The 27,623-nt window shown below is 41.6% G+C and overlaps 2 protein-coding genes across 2 annotated transcripts; one reads left to right on the forward strand and one right to left on the reverse strand.

The window, feature by feature from the left end:
- Positions 1-35: 35 nt before the first annotated feature.
- Positions 36-6,673, reverse strand: LOC143335456 (uncharacterized). Its single transcript, XM_076754896.1, has 4 exons — positions 6,533-6,673; positions 3,556-3,715; positions 3,085-3,130; positions 36-2,208 (listed from the first exon to the last, which is right to left on the reverse strand). Exons 2-4 carry the CDS (start codon positions 3,620-3,622, stop codon positions 249-251), a joined length of 2,073 nt encoding a protein of 690 aa, XP_076611011.1. The 5' UTR covers positions 3,623-3,715; positions 6,533-6,673; the 3' UTR covers positions 36-248.
- sema4ab (sema domain, immunoglobulin domain (Ig), transmembrane domain (TM) and short cytoplasmic domain, (semaphorin) 4Ab) lies at positions 5,827-27,148 on the forward strand. Its single transcript, XM_076754895.1, is given in 16 exon segments — positions 5,827-6,227; positions 9,809-9,939; positions 9,941-10,061; positions 10,576-10,736; positions 11,803-11,862; positions 12,053-12,151; positions 12,335-12,428; positions 13,132-13,254; positions 13,579-13,706; positions 16,937-17,118; positions 17,711-17,855; positions 18,656-18,845; positions 21,528-21,643; positions 22,991-23,154; positions 24,684-24,778; positions 25,498-27,148. Coding segments are annotated over 15 exon segments (2,556 nt in total). The 5' UTR covers positions 5,827-6,227; positions 9,809-9,891; the 3' UTR covers positions 26,328-27,148.
- Positions 27,149-27,623: the final 475 nt, after the last annotated feature.

A 27,623-nucleotide genomic window follows, 5' to 3' on the forward strand; every position in this document is an offset into this window, starting at 1 on the left:
TGTTTTATTGCTTTAATATAGTAAAGATCATTTCCACACTTCAAGCCATTAAAATGCTATTTATAAGAGTAGCAGTCAGTAAGCGGAAGCAGTATAAGTGAACAATGCACCACTTTATTGCAGTGTCATATCAGCGTCAGGCAGAGTATCTGTGTCAGACCTCTCTGCTTAGAAGAATACTAGAGTCAGCTATGCAATGAAGACACTATGAAAAGAACTACAGTCACACACCACACATTACACCTTTGTTATGAATTTAAATTCTGGGCAGATGGAGTACATCCTCTTTTGAGTTTCTTTCCCTCAGGTGTCCCTCGGAAGAATTCTAGATAAGATGAGAACACATACTTATTCATGACTTTGACCCTCCCAAAGATATCCAGCTCTGTTTGCTCATCATGGTCAACAGCATTCATCATCTGCTTCGATTTGATGTACAGGGCATGTTCCTTGGCTATAACTTGATCTAACCAAATCTGTCTGTTCTGCGGTGCCATTTCATAGTTGTCAACAGTGCAGCCATAGAATCCTCGTTGCAGATGTTCAGGCCAAGGTTGGTCAGTCACCATGGGGTGTTCATCTCCAACAAATGCTGTGCAGAGGGGGCTGTCATTCCCCCTTGAGCGCCCTACTTCACAACCTATGACACTCATGAGGAAAAGTGAGAAGGTTCTGAAATTCCGCACAGATGCTGAAAACACTGCTGCCATGAAGTAATGACCCCATCTCTCACAGTTGTAGCTACACTGCTGGAACTGGAAAGTCTGGCGACAGAAATCATTGAATTTGGATGCTTTCAGACCCTGTCTCAACTCCTGCAGGGAGGATGCACCCTGCTCATTGAAATTTTGATGGAAATTTTCAATTTCAGCCTTGTTGTCAGTGCTCATGAACTTGCCCACCAGACTTACACTAAGGTTTGTCGTATGCACTTTGTAAATACAGTCATTCAGAACATAGTAAAGGTCTGATAAAATTTCTTCTCTGGCATTGTACCGTATCTCCACAAGTAGATCCTGAATGTTATTGATTTGCTTGAAGATAATGTTATCTTCATCTGGTCCTGGCTCTGTAAGCCAAACTGCTTTCAAGCGTCTTTGATCATGGTCTGGGACATAATCAGGAGCACGCCTTCTTTCATTTTCCTCAAAGAACAAGCTCCAAGTAAGCCCTTCCAAGCAGTCAATAGAAGGGTACTTTTTGCGCAGCTCCATTGGAACAAACATTTGAGGGTGGCTTGGCCACTCCAGTGTTTGAAGATACAAAGCTTTTCCTTTATAAGCAGGAGTCACTGGTCCTGCACAGCCAAGCTCCACTTTTGTAAGCAGTTCACCTCTTTGGTCCAGTTCAGCAATGAGTCTTCTGCTATTGTCATGAGACCTCCAGACTGTGTCAGTCTTAGACATTATATGTCCATCAGGGCTAACAGACAGGTAGGAGTTGTGGAGGTGCAGCTTTATTTTCACACTGAGAGACCGCAGAACTTTTAGCAGCTGCAACATAAAGTGCAGGTCATTTCCAAGGTTGCAGCTAATGAGGTTGATAGTGCCAAGATGACCAAAGATGTGTTCAGTTTTTAATACAACTATAGCAAGTTCTTCTGGGCCATAACCAGCTAGCTGGACTGTTCCATTGGTACCATTGCTGCCATGGCCAACCAGTATGACGTCATGATTTCTAGTAGAAAAGAAATGGTTTCCCCTGAGAATATGCACTGCCCCCTTCTGGTACCTCAGCAAGGTTGATATAGTGTAATGCCTCTCAAACAGGTAAGTGGCAGACTCCATCACTGCAGGGTCCTCTTCCATAATTATTATAATCTGGTGATTGTATTTAGTATCACCTCCCCTAATGCTCATATGATGTTGGTCAGACATGATGTCCGTCTTGAATGCATCATTTTGGCTGAATCTAAAGCTGTCGGAATGAGTCAAATAAACTGGGAAGGCCTCCGTAATAGGTGCTCTCTGATTCATGAGACAATATGCAGAAAAGGCAGAAATCCAGCTGTTAGTAATTCTCTGACACTGTGTCTTTAACACAGATAAAATCAGAGGTTCTGTAAACCACAAACCTACACTTGTATTGATTGCATTCATTTGTTTGGACTGGATCTCCCTGTAAGGAGGAGGAGTTGGCCACTTCCCAGTATTTCCAGGATCAGAGTGTAGTGGGTCAAGCCTTGGTGGAGTCATCTGAAGATACGCTCTGGAAATAGATATGTGAATCATGAGCCAGTGGATCAAATACTCACAATGACTGAATATAACGTAGCAGTGTAGCACTTGAGTAAATTAGAAAGAATCGTAATGTGCTCTTTGATAAGCACACTGTTGCAGTTTGATTGTACACTTTCATATCCTGTTCTCATGATCACAAGTATGTGTAGTGTAAAAAGGAACCATTTACAGGGTCCATCATGGCTTCTCTTTAGTTTGCAGTTATTTAGTATCATCCAACATGTAAACAAAACTAAAAGTCTACAGCCATTCAAGCAGCTCTCTGAGGTTAGCTAAATGCTAATGTCAGCATGCTCACAATGACAATGCTAACATTCTAAATGTTTAGCAGTTAATATTTCCATGTTCAACGTCTTTAAATTATACTTTCCAAAGCACTGGACAAGTGGAAATTTTGACCTGATGATGGTAATAGGTGTCAGATCAAAGGATCATCAAAGCTGTTACACTTCATCCTGAGGGGATATGAATGTATCGTATTTCAAGGCAATTCATCCAACACTTGGTGAGAGTTTTGAGAGTGGACTGGTAACATCATATTGGTCTGGAAAAGCTAAGCAACATACAAAGAATGGGATATATACATATACATATACATATATATATATATACACACACACACACACACACACACACACACACACACATATATACATATATATCCGATATATGTTAGATATGACTTTTCAAAGATATAGTGTTCCTTTAACTCTGATGGTTTTGTAGTGTATACAAACACATTAACACAGTGTTAATTTTTACAGCCATGTCGCACAGAGATCAAATGAATAATCATGTCAGGTTTATTACATAAAGGCAGCTATTACATCATGTGCTGTCTCACCCGTTTCCAAGATTGGAGCCGAATGAAGTTCTCTGAACACTCCAATCTGTAATGACAAAAAAATTTATGTCGAGTGCTCAGCAGCTAGTGTAAAATTGTGTCAAATTCTGCTCGTCTTATGATCAGAATAATCATTAGTTCTGCCTGAATATGGTCCACTGATGCATTGGAGATCTAAACAGGCTGATGTTGTTTTAATGGGATACAGCTCACAGGAACACTGAATACAGATATAATACCAGTAGAAATGTGAATAATTTGGTTTTCACTCTTTTAGTGAATAATGAATAAAGGACTGGGTACAACAGATTTTAAAATAAGCACAGTGCAATTACTTTCACTTGCAGCCTTTTTGTCATCACTTGTCTTTTTTCCCCAAGAGACTTCATCAGAATGGCATATATGAGGGCAGACATTAATACAGCAGCAAATCTGTCTACTTAACTTAAAACAAAAGTGTAATGACCTTACCAGCATTCATTCCTGCCGCCAAAGACAGCTGAATGATAATAACACAAAATCCACAGGGTTTTAACATGGTTTTGAGGTTCTCTGCAGAGCAGCTCAAGTGAAGAACAGTGTGAATTCACCAGGCAGAGGAGCTTCAGGTCATATCTCAGTCCACATTTGTCTAGATAAGAATGGAAATGAACGTCTATGACTGCACAATTCATCAGTTAAACGTTACAAAACTGCAGGCTGTGGACATTTTTGTCACTGTTTGACTACTAGTAGCAGCTATCACACATCCAAGTGTTTTTTGTACAGGTGTGTTGTAAAATAACAGTCCATATTAAAATGCCAGATCCAGCAGACTGTTCCACCTTGTACAACAGTACACACTCTATCTCAGTCTAATACAGCTCAATATACAATATGTGCTATAGACAGATGGACAGATACTGATGTCAATCAACCATAGAATTCAGTCGAGACTGGTTTGACAGCGACAAACTGAACACAATCAACTTAAATAATTTCCCAAATTGGGATCAATAAAGTAAAAGTCTAAGTCTAAGTCTGAGTCTAAGTCTAAGTCTAAGTCTAACTAATCTGCTGCAGGACTTCTTGATCTTTGTGCAGGTCTGGAGTCAACCAAAGGGGGACTGTAGCACAAATGAGTTTTGGGCCCCTACTGACCATCAGGTACAGTGCACACTGCAGACTACAGACTAAACAACAGGAACTGTGGAAACTGCCCAGACTCTATAATGACAGTTGTATGTGGATAACAACACCTGTAAACCAGCACTTGGCTCAATGTGGCACATTAACAAGCACTTTACAACAGCACACCTGTACACTGTCCCTGATTATATATTACATATTTATTAATATTCATTTCATTACATTATCATTTATTTCACCATATAATAATACTTCATTACTACTTCACACATCATGACTATATGAATTGCACTACTGAACTTCTTTTGTACATACATTTATGCAGTTAACTCACATTCTGTTTAATGTCACCTCTCGAATATCTTAAGTTCCTTATCTCGTATTGATTAATGTTATTCAAATATTTCTTTATCTGTTTTCTTATCTCTGAGTCTGTCCGTGATCATACATAAATGAATGTAAGAATATGTACCATGCAAGCACAGTATCAACCCAAATGAAGGTCTCAGCATATGTTCCTCTACAAGACAAGGCCTCAAGGGAAAATGCTGGGGCTGTCTGCAGACCCCTATTATTTTACTGATAGTATATTATTGTGGTTGTACTTGTGCACAGTGTTACCAAACAAATGTGCAATTAATCATAATCAAAATCACACGAGTGATCACACATAAAAGTGATTTGACTTAATTTGACTGCAGTTTTTAACTTGCTCTCAGTGTACTTACACACAGAACCATTTGGAGACAGAAATAGATAAACGGCTAAAAATAAGGACAGCAAAGCTGAGCAAAGATAGGTCAAAACAAGCACAGAGACAAATCAAACAAATTACTATAAACTGCTGTAATTTCCACACAGTAATTTCCAAAATTTCCAGCAATTCTGGGGTGATACAGAGGAAAGTCTAAAACCATGAAGTGCATCCCGGGGACCCTGTGAACAACCTGTGAGTGTTTGGTCCGGTGCTCTGTAGTGTGGGCTTTGAATTACCCACAATTTGTGCTCCATTGGATGGAGAATGTAAAACAGTAAGTATGGTGTGTGTGGGTGAGTTTCAGGGCAGTAAGATAGGACAGCACAGTCCAGGGTTGAGTTTGCTCTTCTGCCTCTCTGTGTTGATGTGTTTCATGAAATCAACAACCTCACAGGTCTTGATTTATTCCCTTTCAGACTTATCTGAAGCAGTGGTTTAGAACATCCCCGTTCTTCCACTTCCTGATAATGTCTGGATCAATTTTATGAACACACACACACACACACACACACACACACACACACACACACGTCTAAATGGTTGTAGTCAGACAAAGATTGACCAGTAACCCTCACTTTATACTTTAGCTGAGACCCTGCTACCTTCTGAAACATGTCAGTGGTGTCACTGCACATGTTTCTAACTGGTGGTCCCATACAGCCACCACGAAGCAGATGACAGAGAGCATCACACTTGTCATGATATGCTCATTGTTCAGCATCAGCCTGTATACCAGCAGCTTCATGTTTGATGCTGGGAGGCGTACGGCCTGTTACCACATGGCTGTTTCCAGGTCACTGCTAATCCCCTCCAATCTTCTTTTCTCCTCATTAGCCATCTTACCCACTCCTTTCCCTGCTGTGCTCATGATGAAGCCTGCCTATGACTAATTCTGTTGAAGGCTAATTTTACATGCCACAGGTTTGGTACTGGAATTACTGCTGAATTCTAAACTGTAATGGTGTGACATGACGGACAAAACAGACATTTTGATCAACAGAGGTAAGATGAAGCAGCATGGAGAATAAATAGAAGTGGCTTTAAGAAGAGCCAAGAATGGACCGACTCTGCAAGCAAAATCCTCTGTGTGCATAAAGTTGTCGTGCATGTCGATATGGTTTAAACAGTTCTGCAACAACAGTTGGTTTGTACGTGGAGGAGTGTGAGCAGTGGAGATAACCTGGTGGGAGACAGACTGGAGCCAAACATCAGAGGATTGTGAACCCAATAACACGATGGAAATCAAGGAAAACAACAGGTACACACCAAATTACACTGCAGACCACTGCCAAATGCTTTCAACCCTTGAAACTACCATTTCCCTCTTTAAAAACACTTTCCTTGTTGTATGACATATTGTGCCAGCATTGCAGATACTTTTCTAGATGTGTTATTATATATTTTGAAATCATGAGATCTGTGGTTTTGTGTTCACAAAAATAGTCATAATAAGGTCCACTGTTGGGTCAGTGGTGTTGAAGAGTCCACCCTTTGGGATTATTTGTTGATCATTCTAGTTTTATTATGCATCACTGATTTGTGTACATTCAGAGCTGGACTTACCTTTACTATGTATCTCAGAGGAGCGCTCATGTAATTTAGTATTGCACTAGAAAGTTGATGCACTTGCAAAGGATGTATTATAGAATGGTGAAAAGCTGTTCCACAAAGGCTGAGGTCTCCTGACATTTAGTCCCCAGTAGAGTCAAGCTCCAAAACACTGGAGCCTTCAAGCCTGTAATGCAATAAGAGAGTGTCTTTCATCAGTCTCTCTCCTATGTAATACAGGCAGAAAATATATATATATATTTTTTAAAAAAAAACGAATTATTATAAGATATGTTATCATTAGGTTGAAGTTAGGATACTTGAGAACAAGATGATTTTCTACAGACAGTGAAGTTGGATGTCTATCTAATATCTTGAATTGCCCAAATCTGAACTGTGAGGTCAAATGTACAGTGTTATCAGTACAGTTTTCATGCATTATCTTTGTAAACAAGCACATTGGATGATCTGAAACATTAACTCTGATGAGTGTTTACATCCACAGCCCATGCATAGTGTTGGATTAGTAGCCCTGGGTGACACAAAGTCTCCCAGTTAAGAGAACCAAATGTTTTGGATGAATTAAAACAAACTTCAGTGGTGCCATCATACAGTATGTATGTGGTTGCAAAGTCATTATTGATCTCAGCTGTTGTTTCATTTCGAAACCAGAAGTGTGAGAGAACAGAACTGGAGCAATGAGAAAATACGAACATTCATTACCGACTCAATGATCTCAAGGTCCACTTACTAACTTCTTCAGGACTTTCAATCACAACTGATACACTTCAGCAACAGATGGAAAGCTGAAAACAATAATAAATTATTAACAATAAATACAACAATAAAAGCTACCAACTGCTGTATTATATTTTATTCCATTCATGTTTGCAGGAATTGTGCAAGAGCCAGATAAAGACACTTATTGTTCATCACTCTCTGTATAACACACACTCCATAGTTTACTGTGTAGTGAGCAGATCCTCACTCACAGATGTGCCACTGCAAGAAGATCAACATTACTTTTTGTTTGTTTGTTTTTCTACTGCTGGATTTTTCTGAGGGCACCACATAGAACACACATGTAACACTGAATTTAGATTGTCGGGAGTCAGTTTGTAATTGCTCTGATCATTATCTATTACTCACGTCCTCTTCCAGGGCTGAATGGAATGCTTTCAGTGAGTGGAAAGCTCATGTGATCATACCTGAATGATTGCATATCAAGGACACCTGAAGGAAGTGAGACACTTCTTTGGTAGACTGTGGGAGAGCAGCTGAGTTAATGGAATGTCGTATTTGGACTCACTGATGAAGTGAGTTAATACACCCAGAGGGGGCTGAGCAGGCTCCGCTCGGGCCCTCAGGAACACTCCACACCGGCCCTGCTGATAAGATGGCTGTAATGTGAGCGGCCGCCCTGTAGGTGGAGGCTGGAGCCTGCTGGACCCTCAGAAGGGAGGAGGCTCTTACGCTTTGTTGTTATAGTAAAGGCTCGACCGCAGTCAGCGTTTCTCGTCACCGGGTCACGTCCCTTGTGTCCAGTTTTCTCTGGTGCAGACAGTCCGGCTGAAAACTGCGGGTTTTCCTGTCGAGCGCTGAAGAAGAGCGGCGAGGAAAGGACGCAGTGAAGGAGACATCCACAGAGATGTAAGATGACTTTAACTGCCTCACATTTTCTACATCACTTGGCTGAGTGTTGTTATTCTCTTGAGATCTACTAAACATACGGTTCGTTTCAATTTTACGGCCTCCTGTTGCACAACCAAAGGAAAGTAATCGAAACACCGTGAAGGTGAAGCAACAGTGCAGCTGAGGAACATCACAGCGCGTCGCTCTGTAACGTCAGCACAGCGGAGCGGCTCCAACAATGGAGCTGCGATGTGTTCAGGAGTGGTAGCACAGGATCCGAGCCTGATGAGCTGAACTTCGGCTACCACGTGTTTCCTGAGAGTTTACGTACTTTTCACATAACTGTTAACTGCCTCTGTGCTGGTACCGCTTTTTATCCTCCAGGAAACACTGACCTGTAGCTAGTTTCTGCAGCGCGCTCATGTGACGTCCTCAGACATGGAGTATGTTCTGTGGACAGCGGGCATGAAGCGATCCACAGAACACAAAACATGTACAGCAAGAAATGACATGCAGTTTAACAAAGGCGGCAAAGCTACAGCTAAGATGAGACACACATACACGCACACCCGCTCGTCACTGATGTGGTGATGTGCTGGACCGCATTGTCCTGAAACGTGTGTCAAATATTAATACATGTGTGGAAGAAATGTGGACAAAGCATGTCTGGGAGTAATAGTGTTAAAAGTAATCCGTCTGTGGTACCTGCAGGAAGTGGCACCTGTCACAACACGTGTCCTGCCGCGTGAAAACTTGCGTGTATTGTTGATATGTAGCATCTAGCAGCAGCAGTGGCATGTGTCAGGGAGTACTGTGTGTGCTGCTGCAGCACAGGCGACATGCCATTTATTAGTGACATCTGCCAGATCAGTAGTGGATACTTGACTTTACATTTCATTTCCAACTTTTTATTTATGTACTTTTCTTTTTTAACAACATGGGGAAAAACAACTGACAGCTTGAACATTTTTGGCAGGTTGTGGCACTTCTGGCTGCTTCTAATTGATTTGCACGGATGTTTAGGGCTGAGCTCCCTCAGTGTGCTTCATTTCTTATTAATGTGCTTTTGTTCTCAAATCCTTTGTGTTTAGTGCTTGATTTTATCAACCTATATTCAGCTACACAGACATCTCAGGAAAAAAAAACAAGTAAAATCAAGTCGAATATCTTTCTTGTCACTGTCACTCAGTGCTTGCTCATGGGACGATTGTTAAATGTCTGTAGATGAAGAGTATGGTCCTGACCTGCTCAACATCGACAGTGTCCTGAGACAACTTCTGCTGTGATTTGGGGTTATGTAAATAAAACTGAAATTGAAACAAGTAGAGTTGCATGTGATTTGGGTTCTGAATGGTAATAAGGGTATGCAGATGTTTATTTGTTTTGATTAGCAGTGAACAATTGATGCGGTTACATTCTGGACATTTATCATTTCACACGCTGATACAAAAATGTCAACTCTGAAAATAATCTTTCAAACTGAGGAATCTTTTCTGAAAGAATGAAACGGGGGAGCACAGAATGCATAACCCACTTGAGGCTCACTGTGGCTGGGTGTAATGATTGGAGAAATAGACTTCTTACTCAGATAATAACCTGTCTGTTTTGCTGCCCAGAAACAATCATATTTCTGCCTGTCTGTTTGTCTGCCTGTGTCAGATCCAGTGATGGTCTGCTGTAGAAACCAGAGTATGTGGCTTCAGCTACGATCTCTACCCCTCCTAACAAGTCCTTGACACTGCATGAGCATCAGACCCAGTGCACACCCTCAGACCTTAAATGTAATTAAGCTCAGACTCCCTAACTCCTGTTGGAATGGAGAATCACTGCCTGCTGTCCCTCGCTGTGGCCTTGCTGGGTTTTCTGACCCCATGCCTGACAAGACTGACTCCCAGAGTTTCCTTCCCTCTGGGTAAGTAAAGACTTAAAGGATCACACTTGTTTGGTCTTTGTTTGTCCTGTTGTTGAGCTTAAAAGGACATAAAGTTGTTAAAAAAGACAAGTCACTGATAACAGCGCAGGTTTCAAAACTTAAATAAGGCAGTGCAGATGTTTTATCAGGAAGACAGCATATTGTGTCTTGTTTAGTCAGCTTTAGACAGGTCATAGCATCATGCATAAAAAGGGACTGTACTGATATGGCCACAATGGTGAACATGTAGGTGAGGAGATGAAAAATTAATTAGAAAGTCCAGTTTGAGGGTTTATCAGATACCAATACACTGCACAGCAGTTTTTGATCCTATGAACGCAGATTTCACATGTAAAAACACACATTCACATCTAAAGAGTAGAGTCAGTAGAGTGAAACAAAATGCTGTGTGCAGGATAGCTAATTACAGCATGCTTAAATTTGGATGCTTTTAATTGTTATGGTAACTGATTTAAAATGCCTAATCCCTGTGTTAACTGCTGTGAAACCACAGGTAGTCCCGGGAGACATCTCACCCACTTCAGTAGCCATAATGTCAGCAACACCACCACTCTGTTGCTCAGTGAGGATGGAGACATGCTGTATGTAGGAGCCCGGGATGCTGTGTTAGCACTGGATGTTGGCCACAAGGATGCCATTATCCTGAAAAGCAAGGTGGGTAATGACCACTGATGGAACTGCAGGCCTGGCCCATTGAGAGCTGCAGTATCAGTATTTAAGTTACTAATTCTCTACATTTTGACATTATGGAAGTAAAAGACTTTTTTCCTGACAAAAGTTGTTTACAGTTTGCAGACAAGCCAAACGGTCACTTTCTGAAAGCACCTTAAAAGGTGAAAGCAGGTTAATTTGTCAGCTTAAGAGTAAGCACTGAACACAGCTGTCAATCACAAGTTAGCACTGCAAGCAAGATATAAGAAATAAAAGCAGTTAGACTTTTATTTGAAAAGTAAGAGATGGAAGCATTTTTTTGTTGAAGTGGAGCTGCAGGAGACAGTTCATGTGGCTGCACTGTAGTCTGAATGTCAGCTGCCTTTAAACAGTGGCAACATACTGCTTTGACACTGTGTCAAACATGTTTGTTGTTTGTCCAAATCAGAGTCAGATGGGACAATACATATCAGAGTTGATTCTAATGTAATAAATAGAGAAGGAACAATTTCAGGTGGTGACTCCAGTGCACCATGTACCAAGCAGTCAGTCCTGTTAAAGTGCACTGAAGTGAGAAATGAAATGTAACTGCCAACCCAGCTTCAGCTGAGCTCTCTTCATGAGGGTCTCTGTCTGACCGAACAAATACACAGAGAAGAGCGTGTGGGTGTGCGTAGCTTTTTACCTGAAATTGTTCAGAAACATGTTTTCAATGACTCTTCTGCCTGTATGAGAAAAATGAAAGGATGTGAATTATCATAAGAACAGTGCGTCCTTATTAAGTAAGAGTCCCTCCAAATGAAAATACTGCAGAACACACTGCAGTGGAATGGAAAAACTGCCTGATAGAGCTGTCCCAGCACTGAAAAAATGGATAATTCAAAGCAGAAATCAAATATTGTTGGACAGATGAAGTGGGTAGCATCCCTTTCTAGTCACAACAGAAAGAGATGAACAAAGTCGGGAGCTGCTACATTTAGCTGCTGTGCTCTTCTGCGTGGATTCCACCCACTCCCCTGCAGCGTGAGGTTAAGATGCTGCTCTGATGAATCTGACTCTCTTCTTTCAGCTGGACTGGAGCCCTTCAGAGAAAGACCTTGAACAATGTTCCATGAAAGGCAAGAAAATGGCAAGTAGTTGATTTGTATTTGTAATTCTTGGTGGGTGAAGCAAACTATGACTAGCTATCTCAATGTGCACATCTCGTTCTGTAAATATTAGTACTGAATCCAAAGGTCTCGCTTTAGGCACACACTGCTTGCTTTACTTTTTCATTTCGCAGGACCTTCTAACTTGATGTCCTTGCGTGTTTTTTCCAGGCCGACTGTCCCAATTTTATTCGTGTGCTGCAGTTTTTGAACACCACCCACATATATGCCTGTGGAACATATGCCTTCAGTCCACGCTGCACCTACATCGTGAGTTTGTTTGCTCAGACATTAAACTGATTGGCTTGGCTCACTATCACTTATAAAGATTTGAACAATTCACAAACAAAAATGCTGAGATTTTATTTCAAAGCCATAAATTGCATTTGATTTGATCTGGTTTCATGGCTCCTTTCATTCCTTCATTTCAACTTTTTCTTATTTTCTGTGCAGAACTCAGAGACATTAGCAATGAGCCTCAAGCCTGAAGAAGGAAGAGGTCGCTGCCCCTATGACCCCTACCAACGCAACACTGCTATCATCGTAGGTAAGGCAATAATGCTACAGCTATGAGAGTGAAATGTGGTGAGTTGTGGCTGCTACTAAGTGTATGAGGAGGAATGTACTGCTGCGTCCAAACACACCGCACCTGTGTGAGATTGAACATAGGACCAGTCTAACGTGACAGTGAAGGCCAATTTAAACTGTGACTTTACCTCTTTCAGTTTCCTCTCACAGTCTGCATGTAAATAGTCTCTGATTTACTGAGAAAGCAGCTCAATACACAGTTACAGCCTGGACTGTCCTGATTTCTGTCCAGTTCTGCAAACGGTGCAGTTCAGTGATGGGTTTGTCTGAGAGCACCAAACGAACAGAAATGATGCATTGATCCTGCCTTTGTCCAAAAATGTAATAATATAGGCATTTGATTTAAAAAGAGGAATGACATGATAAAATACAGTGATAGAAGACTGATTTTCCTGAAACACTTGAAAAAGTGCAAAGTGAAAATGTTGAGTTGTGTCATTTTGCAGGTACATTTGAACATTTGGAGAATACTGTCATACAGATGAGCATGTCAATGAGCCTTTAAGCTTTAGCCAGCCAGGGCCCCGTCATTGACCCTCTGCCTGGTTTAGCACACATCATGTTTTCATGCTAAAATCCCTTTAAAGGGATATGACCTGTTCATTTTTGTCATATTAGCCGTTGCTCTTCAGCATTGTGTTAAGTCTTCTCATGTTTCTCAGATGGAGAACTTTATACCGGGACAGTGGCAGACTACAGGGGGAACCGGCCAGTCATATCCCGGCACCTAAGTGAGGGCAGGCGTGTCGATCTGAAGTTAGATGATACATTAGGATGGCTGGAGGGTGAGTGTGTTTTGTATTAAAATGAAATATATGTTAATTTAAATAAGTTTGGAACAATCTTGATGGTTCCTCTGCCTGAAATGGCATATACATCGAGTGATATCATTAAAATTTACCACTGAAGTTAATGAAGCTGATAGCAGTCATGTTTTTAATATGATTAGTGTTTCTGTGCTATTTATTCCCCATTGACTGTAGGTGTTATGGCAGCTCTGAAACATACATTTTTTTATGTGTAAAAGCTCCTTGCTTTAATGATGCTGTTTTATTATTATATCAGAATCCCTCTGACATATTTCTTTCTTTCTCACCTGTTTGCTATAGATCCGACCTTCATCAGCTCCAGTTTCATTCCTGATGAGGAGAAAATCTACTTCTTCTTCAGTGAAGTGGGCAGAGAGTATGACTTCATTGACAAATTTATTGTCTCTCGTGTTTCTCAGATCTGCATGGTAAGGGTAAAACAGTGGGCATCCGGCAAGAACCGCTCATGCAAACAGATTTGTTCTTAAAAGGCACACACAAGCAAGTTAAGACAATTTGTGGCGTTGACTAATTTCCTCGCAATTAGAATTTTCTCCTTGGTACAAATGAAATTTCCAAGTGCTCCAGAGCTGTCATTCGAGTCCTGCCTCTCTCCACAGAGGTATGAGGAGCCATGTAAACCAGAATACATGCTGGACCTCTCACATACTTATTTCTTACTCTTACATATGTTAATGTACATATATTTTCATTCTCATCTGAATTTATTTTCACTCATAAAATCAGATATTTGCTTTCTATGCATGCATTTGATATTATATATGATAAATTAGAGTTTATCGACACTGTCACAAAGGTGTTAATTAATTCATGTTTTAGCATGGTCATTGATCCTGCCTGGGTCGTTAGTGCTTCTGGCTGTGTAACAACAGTCTCTAGAGCTGTTTGAGTCTCCTGAAGCCGAGTGTAAATGACAGTAGTTGGAGTTGTCATGTGAGGCCAACTGAGAATAGTTCTGGTTCTGTCTTAGTTTGCTGCTGGGTTTTAAAAACACAGGGATGTGGTGTTAGTTGAAAGTCCTCCTGGGTTTCTCAGATGCTCCAAACACATGCAAAGATAGCATAATTGTGTTTGTTCTGTTTTTTTTTTTTTAATACCACCTGCAGTGGTATCTTGTAGCTGTTTTCTCAAAGGTCCAGTTAGGGTCTCCACATGCTTTAAGTGTGTCCCTCTGATGATTGTGCTGCTTCTCTTGGGTCTGGGTACTGTGTGTGTTGTCTTGTATACTCAATGTGTACAGCACAGTCCAAAAAGGCCAAGCTGTTGTTCCTGACATCCTCTCATGTTTGTTTGATGTTCCTGTCCTCTGGGTTGATGTGTTCTGTGAAGGCTTGCACTTCTTGGCTTTTGAATTTGACCCATGTGTCGTCCACATATCTAAACCTGTGCTGTTCCTGTATGTATCAGTATAATAATATAATATCGGGCAGTGAAAAGTGTAAGGGCCATTCAGAGGGAGGAGTTGTACAGGTTGATGGCCACAGGCAGGAATGATTTCCTTTGGCATTAAGTCTTGAGTTTTGGTGGGATGAGTCTCTCACTGAATGTACTCCTGTGCCTGACCAGCACCTCATGAAGTGGGAGTGAGACGTTGTCCAAGATAGTCCGTACCTTAGTCAGCATCTTCCTCTCTGAAACCACCGTCAGAGAGTCACACTCCATTCCCACAACGTCACTGGCCTTGCGGATCAGTCTGTTGAGTCTGTTGGCATCCGCCATCCTCAGCCTGCTGCCCCAGCACACAACAGCGTAGAGAATAGCACTAGCCACCACAGACTCATAGAAGGTCCTGAGCATAGTCCTGCAGATGTTGAAGGACCTCAGTCGCCTCAGAAAATAGAGACAACTCTGGCCCTTCCTGTAGAGAGCATCAGTGTTCTTTGCCCAGTCCAGTGTTGCAGACCACTCTGTCTGATACACAGTGTTGCAGGCGCACATACTGTGGTCTGCCAGTCAGGTAGTCCACAATCCAGGACACTAGGGGGGCATCCACCTGCATAGCTGCCACTTTGTCACCCAGTAGAGATGGACAAACGGTGTTAAATGCACTGGAGAAGTCAAATAACATAACCCTCACAGTGCTCGCCGGCTTGTCCAGGTGGGCGTAGACACGGTTGAGCAGGTAGATGATGGCGAACTGAAGGGGGTCCAAGAGTGGCTTGACCATGGGCCAGAGCTGTTCCAAGACGAGTCTCTCCTCGGGCCCATGGTCCAGCAGTTTATAAATCTGGTCTGGGCTGAGGTTGGTTTTATTAGGTTAGGGTGTTGTAGCAGTCATTTTCCACTACCTCCATAGCATGGGATGCATGTCACGCCATGGTTTCATTTGGGTTCATTTTCAATCCTTGAATCTTGTTCACAAAGTCTATGGAGTTTTGAATATGGTTAGGCGTGTTGCCAACATATATGATGTCACTGAGTGGTGTAATGACCTGAGCATGGTAGTCCTTTATCAACCAGTAGGAAAGTGATGTTTTGGCACTTGCCAAACCTGGAAAACCAGCTTCATCATCATCATCATCATCATCATCATCATCATCGTCATCATCGTCATCACTATCATTTGACATCAGATGCCTCTCTAAAGAGAGTCAGTTTCAGTCATCACAGATGATGGTGTGATGTATGTGTCTCAAAATTTCATATGGACAGTGGTGCCACCAAGGGGTGGCCAGGGGGTCCCGAATTGGAAGCTGTTTAGATATCAAGTATAATGTTGAGCATGGTGCTTTTTCTTTTCATTAGTATTTGTAAGGTTCCAAAATCTAATTTGCACTCCACCAGAAATCTCTGGGGTAATTAAAACTCAGCCTTCTGTATGCTCCCTTCACTGGATGTTCTGCCATTCCATACAGAGAAAGTGGCTGTGGTCATCTTAAATTAAAATGTCCCCAGAAACCTCTCAAACCACTGTTCTGTCTGCTAATTATGTTTTATTGTACAGAACCTGCTTGAAATCACTTAGTACAACAAACAAACAAACAAAAAGATGAATGTGGAGGTCTGAGTGCATGGAGCAATGAACTTTAAGGAGAAGAAATATTTGGAGAAATACTTATTCAAAGTAATAATGTATAAGACTTGTGATGTAAATTATAGTTTCAGGGTAATTTAATTTATTGTTCATCTTTATAACAACAAATTAAAGTTGTTTTTTAAATGAAATTAATACAATGATAATCATCCAATCAGAGCAGTTTATAATTGAGATACTGTGCAAGTCATGTCATTATGAATGTATAATTTATGTGTCTGTAAGGATAAAAGTAAGGTCAGAGGATATATTTGAATTATGACTTAAACACAGGCTTTGCTTGCTGTAATCATTCCTTCCTAATGTGCTTCCAATCAAAGTGTTGGAGGACACAATAAGTACATATTCTGGACGTCTGGTTCCAAGGTTCCCCAAAATTGTGGGCTCAGTTTAGCAATCTGTGCACATGGTTTATGAGTTCGAGTGTACAGTTTACCAATCCATGGGCACAGATGATTACAGCAGTGTGTTCGTTTAATGTGTGACCTCTGGGGTACTGCTGTGTATTCACTGGGCTAACTAAAATGCTGTGGATAAAGAATGGCATCAACAGGCTGCAGTGCTGTGTCGTGCGTGATGTCTTTGTCTCTTCTCATGTCTCAGAGTGATGTTGGAGGCCAGCGGACACTGCAGCGACGCTGGACCACATTTGCCAAAGCTCAGCTGTTGTGCCAGGCTGACAATGAGCTGCCCTACAATGTGATCCAGGACATAGCCACCCTCCCTCCAGCAGAGGGGGCTCCAGCAGATGACACACTCTTTTATGGCATCTTTACCTCCCAGTGGTCAGTAAGCTAAAGAGCCACGGCATGAGCCATACAGTGCCTAATCTACATTCCCTTTGTGTGTGTGTGTGTGTGTGTGTGTGTGTTTGTTTGTTTGTGTATGTCTGCGTGTGCGTGTGTTTAAAAATAGGAAATGATAATGCTATCACATACCGGATTTTTTATGTGGTAGAAACTCTGAGAGACTTTTCAAACCTAGAAACAGAGAAGAAGAAAACCCCCCTAAATATACATTTAACAACATGCACAATCCAAAGCAATACACACACATGAAACAACCGCTGAATTAGCCCATGGCCTGTTGTAAGAGGACCAACTATTCAGGTCAGTGCTCTTAAACTACACAGAACAAACAACATTTCTTTTTTAGAACAACGTACACATTTTGGACAGACAAGACAGACAATTTGAAAGAGACAGGATGTGTTACATGTCAAGCAGGAGCTGGTTCGTCAGCAGCAGGAGGCCTTAGGACTGTTCATACTGCTCTTAACTTGTAGATTCTTATGGATCTGTGGAAAAAGTCATTGTGGGCATGTTGTCTGTAGCTCTTGTTCCTCATGTCTTCAATGCTTGTTTTTCCATTAACTAGGTCTATCAACTCTGGACGGTCAGCAGTGTGTTCATTCCGCCTGGCTGACATCAAATCGGTTTTCTCCGGTAATTACAAAGTCCTGAACCGGGACACTTTACAGTGGAGCACACGGGTTCAAGAGAAGGTCGCAAATCCAGGAGAGGTAAATAGTGACTTTTGATTGATATGAAAATAGAAAGAGACTGGGACAAGACTGTTCATTTGGTCCTTGAAAGGAAGAGACACTGTGTAAACCCAAAGACAAACAGGCAGATATATTGGTTTAACAAGCTGAGCTCACATTCTACCTCTGTTTCAGCAAAATTGAAATAGCCTAAGAGCAGAGTTTATTCCAACTTGGGTCTTATTTTCATACTTTTGTCCATTTAAGCCAGTTCAAACTTTGCAATTTTGCCAAGTGAATAACTTAGATCTGGGAGCCCAGTGGCATCACTGAAGACCAACAGGTCTTTTGAAACAAAACTCCAGGTTAGACAAAGTTACTGTATTTAGAAGAAGAAATGAAGGTTATTAGTACAAATCTGACCAAATCTGTCTGTTGTAAACATCTATCACAGTTTACACACTCACTTCCTGCTTCACCTTTGACCTACTGTACTTACTGCAGGTGTGTACACACTAGGCTGAAAAGATGATGGCTAATTGCAGATATCCCTACAGTGCAGCAGAATGTCGTTACGGACAGTATAGAAATCCTAGTTGATCTGCTGTGGTAAGTTATTATATAAATGTGAGTTTATATTTAGAACTAGAAGAAGATCTGCTCCCTGGAGTGTATTTGGTGTGTGTCAGTATCTCTGAACGTCTGACAGACTCCTCCAGCACCAGCTCTGTCTGCTTGCTACACTACAAACTGTTGAAAGGTCAGGTTTTGTGAAGAGGATGACATATCCACAGGACGGTAGTGTGTTCAGTTTGTATTATTGTCTTTTTGTGTGGTAGTGTGGGCTGCACAATGCATCAGACAATGCCCTGCGCTTCGTCAAAGAAAACTTCCTGGCTGACGACAGTGTGCGACCAGTTGGAAGAAGTCTAACCATGGTGTCTGCTGAGCAAAGCTACAGCCACCTGACTGTCCAAAGAGTCCAGGCTGCCAACAACAGAGACTACACTGTCCTGTTTCTGCTTACAGGTAGGGTACGTGGGACGCAGTATGTCCTACTTTTCAGCATTGATCCATTTGAAAAGCATCTTGTTCTCCGCTATTCGCTCCCTTTTCGGCACAATCCATCTACCTGGTGGAAATGCCTAAACCCTCCAGCACTCTCACAGTAGGAAAAAGACACAGCTGTGGTGATTGGCTCACAGTAACAGGTTTACATCTCAGCTCTTCCTCAGCAGCTTCTCCACTTCTTAAAGTAGAGCCCTATCAGGACATCTTGGAGATAAAAGACAAAAAAAACATGGGCTTGCAGAAAGCTCATGTCCCAATGTGAGCTTGGCTATCCAGTACTGTCCAGTGTCCCAGGTGAACACATCCGAAAGCCAAGGCATTTTTTTTTTTAATTAAGATGACATGGCGATGGTCATGTCCCAGTCAGCAGGTGGAATTTCGTTTTTGAGTAAAGTGAGCAAGTTGGCATGTCTGGAGACGAAATGTTGTAAATAGGTTTTGAAATATGTCCAAAGCTGAGGACGCAGTGACAATAAATGTCTTAAACCTAGTTCTCACATACACAGATATTTTTCAAAATGTAGCTTTTCTATGTGTTTTGGTTTTCATCTACACACAAACATAGTTGTAGGCCAATGAAAACTATTTTTGGAAACACTTTCCAGGGTGAAGATACTTAGAAACAGAGACGACAGTGTGTGAGCGCCATTATTTTCTTTGTTTACTGTGGTGATGGCGGGTCATGCCCTCGCCATAGTAGGCTTAGACCTGTAGACGCAAGTAGCCTCCTGGTAATAGCTTTTTTCAGGCTTCTGATTGGCTAACATGGCTCCAGGATAATGGTTATCTTCCAGCCTGTTGGCTTGCCATGCTCTTGACAGCGCTTCAGTTGTGTTTTTGTATTTTCGTATGGATGGAGATTTTTTGTTTAACAGTGCTTTTGTGGACAGGTTTTTTTTTCTTTTCAGAACAAAGGAGGAAAAGCACAGTTACCATATACGTATGGACCAGGCATTAGTACAACACAGTCCTTACTGACCAAATGTGTGATCAAACTTCATGAAACTGGGGGATCTTTTGTTAAATCTCATTTCCCATTGAACTCTCCCCTGAGCTCCAGTTGTTTCTCTGTTCATAGTCAATTCATAATGATGAGGTGTTACAGGTGATTAAGGACTGCACTGAAGTCAATGAGAATGAATAACTTCATCATATGTAGGACTCAGTCATTGCATTGTGTCTGTTATTATCACAAAAAATTAAAAATTATGGCCTAGTGGTCCAAGACACACACCCAGTGACCTTGTCATCGCCTTAGTGTGGGTGTGTCTGTGTGTGTCTCCCGTTGCTCTCTGTTGTCTGTTGTGAACTCTGTTCGGTCTCCTGTGCTGTAAAAGATGTCTGATGCATTATGTCAACACAGTGTGCTGGGACACAGCTTATGCTACTTGTCGCTGTATTTGGTTGTTACATATATTTCTTTGGTATTGAATGGAGTAGTTTGGATGTTAGAGCATTGACTTTGGTTTGGGTTTGGGTTAGGCTCAAATGTTTTGTTAGCTGTCAGTTCTGGTCATAGCTCAAATTCACATACTGAACTGTTTCCTTGTACTACACCTGCAGTTGTCAGTCATCCAATCTCATCATATCCTGTGGAGGGATTGTCTTTGAGTTGTGGAGACATGATGTTTTTTGTTTGCCCTGATAACTAACTGATGGTGGTGACAGCTGATGCTGACAAGCTGATTCACTGACAGCTTCATGGTATTGTGAGTAACATGTGAGTGCTTGTAAGTGTGTTCCCATCAAAGCTTACTACTCTGACTTCTCTTTGGTTGAACTGGTTAAATCCCAGCGTGTACTGAACTGTCCTCTGTTCACACACTGAATCAAAGACTGTGTTTGACAAGTTGTTTTGTTCTATCAAAGGTAAGCTGTGGAGTTTTCTTGTAAGCAAACTAAAGTTGTATTTACTTCGTGTTAGTCACTGTGCCTTGGGGTATAACAAACATGTCCAATGTATTTTCTTCCTCGTGAAATATTTGCAGAATAAAGTTTTGGAATATTTGAAATTCTGCGTTGTTTACATCCAAGTTTGCTAGCTTGCAGTCTTCTTTTTCTTACATTTGATGACGTATTGCTACATTTCGCAACACCTGAGAAATTGTGCAGCCATCAGCGTTGGACCATAAAGCAACATTTCAGTCTCGTGTGTGTTCAAACTTAGGATTTTTTTGCACACCCAGTGACTGAGCTCAGATAAGCATGTCTCTAATTTCACCAGCTGGTAGGAATCATTGACTGTTACTAGAAGATGGAGTTGTGTGTCATCAGCACAGCAGTGGTACATTATGTTGTGTTTTTTGAAGATGTGACTCAGAGGCAGCAACGAAACTTGATCTGTAATTAAGAGTTTGTGAGTCAAGGTTGGATGTTTTTAAGGGTCTAACCATGACCGTTTTAAAAGCAGTGGGAACAGTACCAGAACTGAGGGGCTTCTTGATCATGTCAAGAGGATGGTTTCCTATCAAAGTGAATAAATAAAAAAAAATAGCTGGATAGAACTGATGGTTTGGTGATGAGCATGAGAAAGAAATGTTACAAAAACTGACGTTTCTGTTAACTCCATGTAGGCTGTACAGTATAAAGTCTGTCCACTGTATATACATGAACTTTGCTCTCTCGCTAACTTTGTTTCAGAGTCTGGTTCCTTACACAAAACAGTGCTGCTGCAGAGTGGGGCCCACATCATAGAGGAGGTCCAGGTTTTTGAACAGCGTCAGCCGATCAAGAGCCTGAAGCTCTCCATATCCAAGGTACACCTTCAAGACACCAACCCAAAGCTTAATGCATGGCCATCAACAACCTTATGCACCAGCTTGTAACCAAGTGGAACAGCAATTGATTCAGCAATTATGATCATACAGATTTTCTTAATGATGGTATTAGCAATTAACAGCAAGTCTTCTCTGTCCTTAAATATGTGTCATGTTCTGTGCTGAGCAAAATATCAGATTCAGGTCTGTCAGCTTTTATGTCAAGCCATCCATTTCCTGAACTGTTAAATCAGGCTGGTGTCATGCTGGAGCCTTTCCTTGAGCACAACAAAGTGAAGCATGATGTTAAAAGGACAGTTAAAGTAGGCCTATCCCAAGAGTGTGCCAAAGTCAAATGCAGAACAGTCACAGATGAAGGGAGTTAAAAATACCACAAGTTGGAGGAGATACGAGTAAGGCTTTTATATTGAGTCAGTATTCTTCCTGATGTACAGGTAAGTAAGCTTACTCACATTATTGTATGGAACTGTAAATACAACATCATTCTGACTGGAAAGGGAGCCTGCTATGGTGACAAGCTTTGACTCTCTGTCTCCTCACTGTCAAACCACATGTATGCTGATTACAGTTATTACATCAAAAACAGTCGCAACAAGAAAAAACCCATTGTGTAACTGCAACCACACATATGCACATATCAAGCATATGATTAGTTTAAGTGGCTGTAACGAAGTGTTTATGTCAAACTCAAAAATGTGTGGGATTCATCTTGTAAAAATCCCAATATATCCATGTAGGATTGTGGTATGTTCCAAAAATCAGCATCATTGTCAATAACCATGTTTATGGTATGTCCAGATCCACATGTTGAGACAAATTCTGAAAAGGAAACATTGTCATCTAGGTTGTCCCAAGTATTGTTGAGAAAAGTGATTTTAACTCAGTTCACCTGTACAGTTTATAAGGCAAAGAACAGTGAAGAAAAACATCCATGAACTGAGTGTAGTAGAGGATTTCTCCATTGGTGTGTACCATGTCATATGAGAAATAAAGCATAGCTGCAGCATATACTGACGCTGATTGGTCCAAGTCATGTAGTTACACTGAGAACTGTTTCTTGACCCGAATGAATGTCTCACTGGAAACAATCAGGACTGTTTTCACTTGTTACTCCTTCATAAACTTTACAGTTATGGAAAGTTAAGAGACTCACCCAACTGAACCACTTCACTTATTTTTCTTATTCTATACCAGAGGCCAAAGTTTGTGTTGCATAGATGTGACACAGATGTTACAGGAGTGACTTACAAAGTGCTTCATGTAAAATCATCTCTGAGTACTGTTCTTATTGTTTGAACAGTTTTACCTCATTCTGTCCCACTGCAGGGTATGATATATGTTGGCACATCAGAGGGTGTGGTGAGGGTTCCAACAGCCAACTGCTCTTTCTACTGGACCTGCCCTCAGTGTGTTCTGGCCCGAGACCCCTTCTGTGGTTGGGACCCTGCCAGCAGGGCCTGCGTGGAGGCCTCCAGCACCCAGACCAGTCTGTGAGTGCCACAACATTTTGACATTATCATCTTAAAAATGTCTAAATGTGTAGAAAATTTAGTTTAGTCAGTAGTCATTTTGGAAACATGTTGATTGAATGGAAATGACACCAGTAGTCTAAATAATTGGATCCTCAGGTGCTTGTTGGCCCTGCAGAAATGTTAACAAGTGGCTGTTGTCATTTTGTCAACATCATTAGTTGCTCAAAAAAAAGGCCTTTTGTTATTGCATACCTATAATTGCTAAGTTAGGCAACTAGACTTGCTTTAGATTCTTGAATCTGTAATCCTCAAGTCCAGTAGTCTGTAGATATTCCTTGACCTGGATAACTGAGAATCCTCGCTGTAATTCATTTTTGACTGTCACCATCACTGGTTGTCAGTTGTCATGTTGATTGGGTGCCAAGCTTCAAGATGTCAGGTCTTATCTAATATGAGCTGGTCTGAGGGCAGCCACCAGAGGAAAGAGACTAAAATACAATTGTGTCAGTTGCGTGCTTCTGATAGCCAATAACTCTTTTTGTTAAGATGGTGATGGACAATGAAGCCTCATCCCTGAAGTATTTTTGTTTAGGTTCTGTCTGCATTATTAGTTAGGTGAAATAAATTAAAGTCTACACCACTGTCAGTGCACGGTTGACGGCATGAAATAGGACAGGGCTGACCCAACCACCCAGTCGATTGAGTCGATGCTGCAGGGAACAAGTGGAGCAACAGCAGAAAGCTTGTGGAGCTCACCGGGGTTCAGATAAGAACGTCATAATGACTTGTTGGTAATCAAGGCAGTTGGTGCAGGTGGTATAGCTCTAATTACTATTAATTACATTCTCTATACATAAGAAATCATTTTAACCAGTTCCACCTGTACCATGACATATACATGACAAACTTGTTTGGAATATTGACTACTATAGAGTAAAATGGGCTTCTCTTTGTTTTGGCATTTTGTTTTGTAAACTACTGCAGCAATTTTGCTTTAGCTTTAGATTAGCATAGTTAGGGATCGAAAGAGGCTCAGGAGTCATATTTGGCTAATTAAAAAGAACCCTCAAATAACATCCTCTCGTTTTTATGCACATTTTCAATTCACCCATTTAAAAAAAAAGTTTCTGCATCTGTTTGTTAACCTAAAGGAACTGAGAGAGGACAGGCTGCAGTGGCACACAGTGGATGTTAGAACCACATCCTTTCTTTTATTGGCAGTGAAAGTACGTGATGTATTATGGCCTGTCAGTATGTGGGACAGCTTAGTGATAATCATTTCACCAGTACTGCGTGTGCTGTGACATGACTGTCATCACACTGCATGTTAATAGTCTATACTTAATGTGATTAAGGTGCGTCTGTTTGGGTATTTGTTGACTTACCAGTGACCATTTATAAAGCAGATTATCATTCAGAGCCAAGAGATAAGCCAAACCTCCGATACCTCTGCTGAGCTGAGACTCCCATCAGTGAAGATGGCACCAGCTGTAATTCTATGAAAGCTGTACCAGGCTTCTCTGTTGAACGTATTTTTCCCTCCTCAGAGGCCAGGACATAGACAGAGGGAATGTTGAAGAGGCGTGCAACAGTGTGTCATTGACACATAGAGCCAGATTTGGTCCAAACAAACTGCCTGCAGGTAAGTGTGCCTTATATCAACTGCCACGCTTTGCTTAAACTGGTTACATCCTCTGTGTAAGAAACACACTATGGTTATTGCTGGATATGTTCTTTATACCTAAATGCATTGTACAACTAATGTTAGTGATATACCTGTTTAATTTACCACAACAGCTTGACTGTGGACAATGTTGCTGCAATACAACAATAGTACAATAGTACAACAATACAACAATTTTGGATTAGGATCGATTGTTTTATAGGATTGTTAGATTAGTACTGAGAGGGGCATTTTAAAGTGTCAAAATAAACTTATGTAATGGAGTTGTGATTTCTAATAACTCAAACATAGCTTCACAAGTTCCTTCAAAACATGCCACCCCATTGTTGTGGTTTGCTCAGTCTGTTACTGACTTAGTCCACATCCTGATATATTGTGAATCCCACTGTTCATGACTCAACTACATGTTGAGGACCTTTACCTTTAAATTCTGACAATGTGCACAACTAATGTTGTGCAGGGTAGCCATTGTGCGTATATAGAGGCATAGTTAAAAGCAAATTTATCCTGACTTTAAATCTGTCAATGTGTGCACTGAATGGAAAAATTCCACTTAACGAGCATGTACCAATGAAGGCACAGAGGAACTCAAACATGTAAAAAGACGGGTATGGAGGGTCCTGGTGTATTGGGGTTTTGTTGAGCTGTAATCTGTATATCAGCTTCATGTCCTGCAGGTGAGCTGGTATCAGTGTCTCTGAATGAAGTGGTGCGGTTGCAGTGTCCTGCGGCATCCCGGCTGTCCCAGCAGCTGTGGGAGCGTCCCAACAGCCGGCTGTCCCCAGACCTGTACCTGCACCTGGAGGATGGGAGTCTGAGCTTTGTGGCCACCCCCACCACACTGGGCCACTACCTCTGCCTATCCACTGAGAACGGCTACCAACAGACCATGGCCATCTATCATGTCAAACAGAAGAGCAGCCCCATGGCTCGGACACCAACTAGCTACACATGGCCTCACATAAACCCAGTACCCACCACACAGGCTGTGGCCAGGCCTGGGCATGGGCCTGGAATGCATACATCTGTGGGGGTGTGGCCAAAAAGAACAGAAACAAGACAAGGAAAGACTCAGCCAACACTGTCCAGCAGGGACACTCAGGTCACCACCAGACAGTTGGGCAGAAACTGGACCCTGTGGACAGAGGAGTCTGGGAAGAAAGAGTCAGGGTTTCGGGATGGGGTACCCCTGCTGTCAGCCCGAGGCCCCTGCTACCTAAAAGAACTAGTGGTTGTTTCAATTCTGCTGGTGCTCTGCCTCAGTCTGCTCATCACCATGCTTCTGTATGTCGTTAGACATCGCTGCCGCAGTCGAACAGCTCCACAGGCAGAAAATCCAACCGGTGACTCTGACAGAAGGACACCTGTGGAGCAGGAGGCTCTCAGGGGGAACCAGTTTCTGAACAAACGCAATGGGCAAGCCCAGCACAGCGGACAGGCCAGTGGCTTAGTTTGTAACGGGGCACTCACAGGCTCCAATGGGCATTTGCCCAACACCCCCATCTGACCAGTCCCAGACATTTCAACAGATGTTACAGATGAGACTGGAGGTAAGGTGGTGCATCCCAGGTACCAGAGTCACCATGGTGACTGTCAGCCCAGTGGGGGGTCCTTTTTGCACAGCCAGTGACAAGATTCAAATACTGTGGACTCCTGTCACCATGTTTGGTGAGATTTGGATCTAATAGGACAAAAGACAATATTCTTGTGGTACTTAAATGAAGACATGTGACTGTTGAGATGGAACTTCTTGTTGTCAGACCCTGAACAGACTGACTCTGAGTTTCTGAATGTTCTACTGTATGTGTGTTTTCACTTACTAGTAACATTTGAGACAGAAAGGTACAAGCTGATCCAGTACAGCTAGTTGTTAAACTATTTTTATAGAATAGTCATTTTTGATGCAAAGCCATGCATATCTTTTTATGGAACAATGGCATTTTCAAGAGTTCATCCAAAGCACACATGAACAGAAATGTTAGCTTTTCAAATGTTCACCTAACATCTCAGAATCAGAACACATTTTGGAGGAAGCATAATTGATGCCCAGGCTTTGTTCTGTGGCCAGGTTCTCCACAGTCCAATAAGTATGTTGTTCAGTCATAAGTAGGTGGTCGGCGTGAAAAGACCATACACAAAGACCAAAGACATCGGGCCAGTAGGCTTGTTTACCATTTGTTTGTGAGATGTATTACACACAGAATGTGAACGTGCCTTGGCTATGGTTCAGGTATTTGGACACAACATCATGCAGCTCTGTCGTGACCACACGGTGCTGTCACTCAGTGTTTGCATGCACTTCAATAAACAGGTTACACATTCTAAACATTTCAGCTTTCTGCAGTCACTTGATTTCTTAAACGTAATGAGACCCTCCTTCAATGATTCCTTTATCAGAGAAACATCTTTATTGGAAATTGATTGGATAATGCAGCTGATTGGGCTGATCTGATACTACATCACTGCAGCCTTATACTGGGACAAATAACCAATTCAGGTGGAATACTACTACCAGTTTCAGATTTGTTTTGTGTTGTGATTAACCATGTTGTTTCAAGGATTGGATATGAGCTAGCTGTGCATCTGAAGCATAAAACAACTTTCATCTTTTCATTGCAGGTCATTTTTCCTTTTTAACCAGTGTGATGAATGATATTGTAAAGCCAGATTGTCTCTGTTGTCTGACAGCGGCAAAAATATTTTAATTCACATAAAACCTCCACTTTCCCTGAAACATACACACTACTTAATCATTTCTACAAATTAGGAGACATTTTCATCTTAACCTTGATTAGTACAAACC

Source organism: Chaetodon auriga, chromosome 17 (assembly GCF_051107435.1).
Source record: "Chaetodon auriga isolate fChaAug3 chromosome 17, fChaAug3.hap1, whole genome shotgun sequence".
NCBI lineage: Eukaryota > Metazoa > Chordata > Actinopteri > Chaetodontiformes > Chaetodontidae > Chaetodon > Chaetodon auriga.

Excerpts from the sequence above, each read along its gene's own strand:
- LOC143335456 (XM_076754896.1), bottom strand. The coding sequence starts at position 3,622 with ATGTTAAAACCCTGTGGATTTTGTGTTATTATCATTCAGCTGTCTTTG. Across the intron at positions 3,131-3,555 it reads GGCGGCAGGAATGAATGCTG|ATTGGAGTGTTCAGAGAACT; the intron begins GTAAGGTCATTA and ends TTGTCATTACAG. Across the intron at positions 2,209-3,084 it reads GGCTCCAATCTTGGAAACGG|AGCGTATCTTCAGATGACTC; the intron begins GTGAGACAGCAC and ends ATCTATTTCCAG.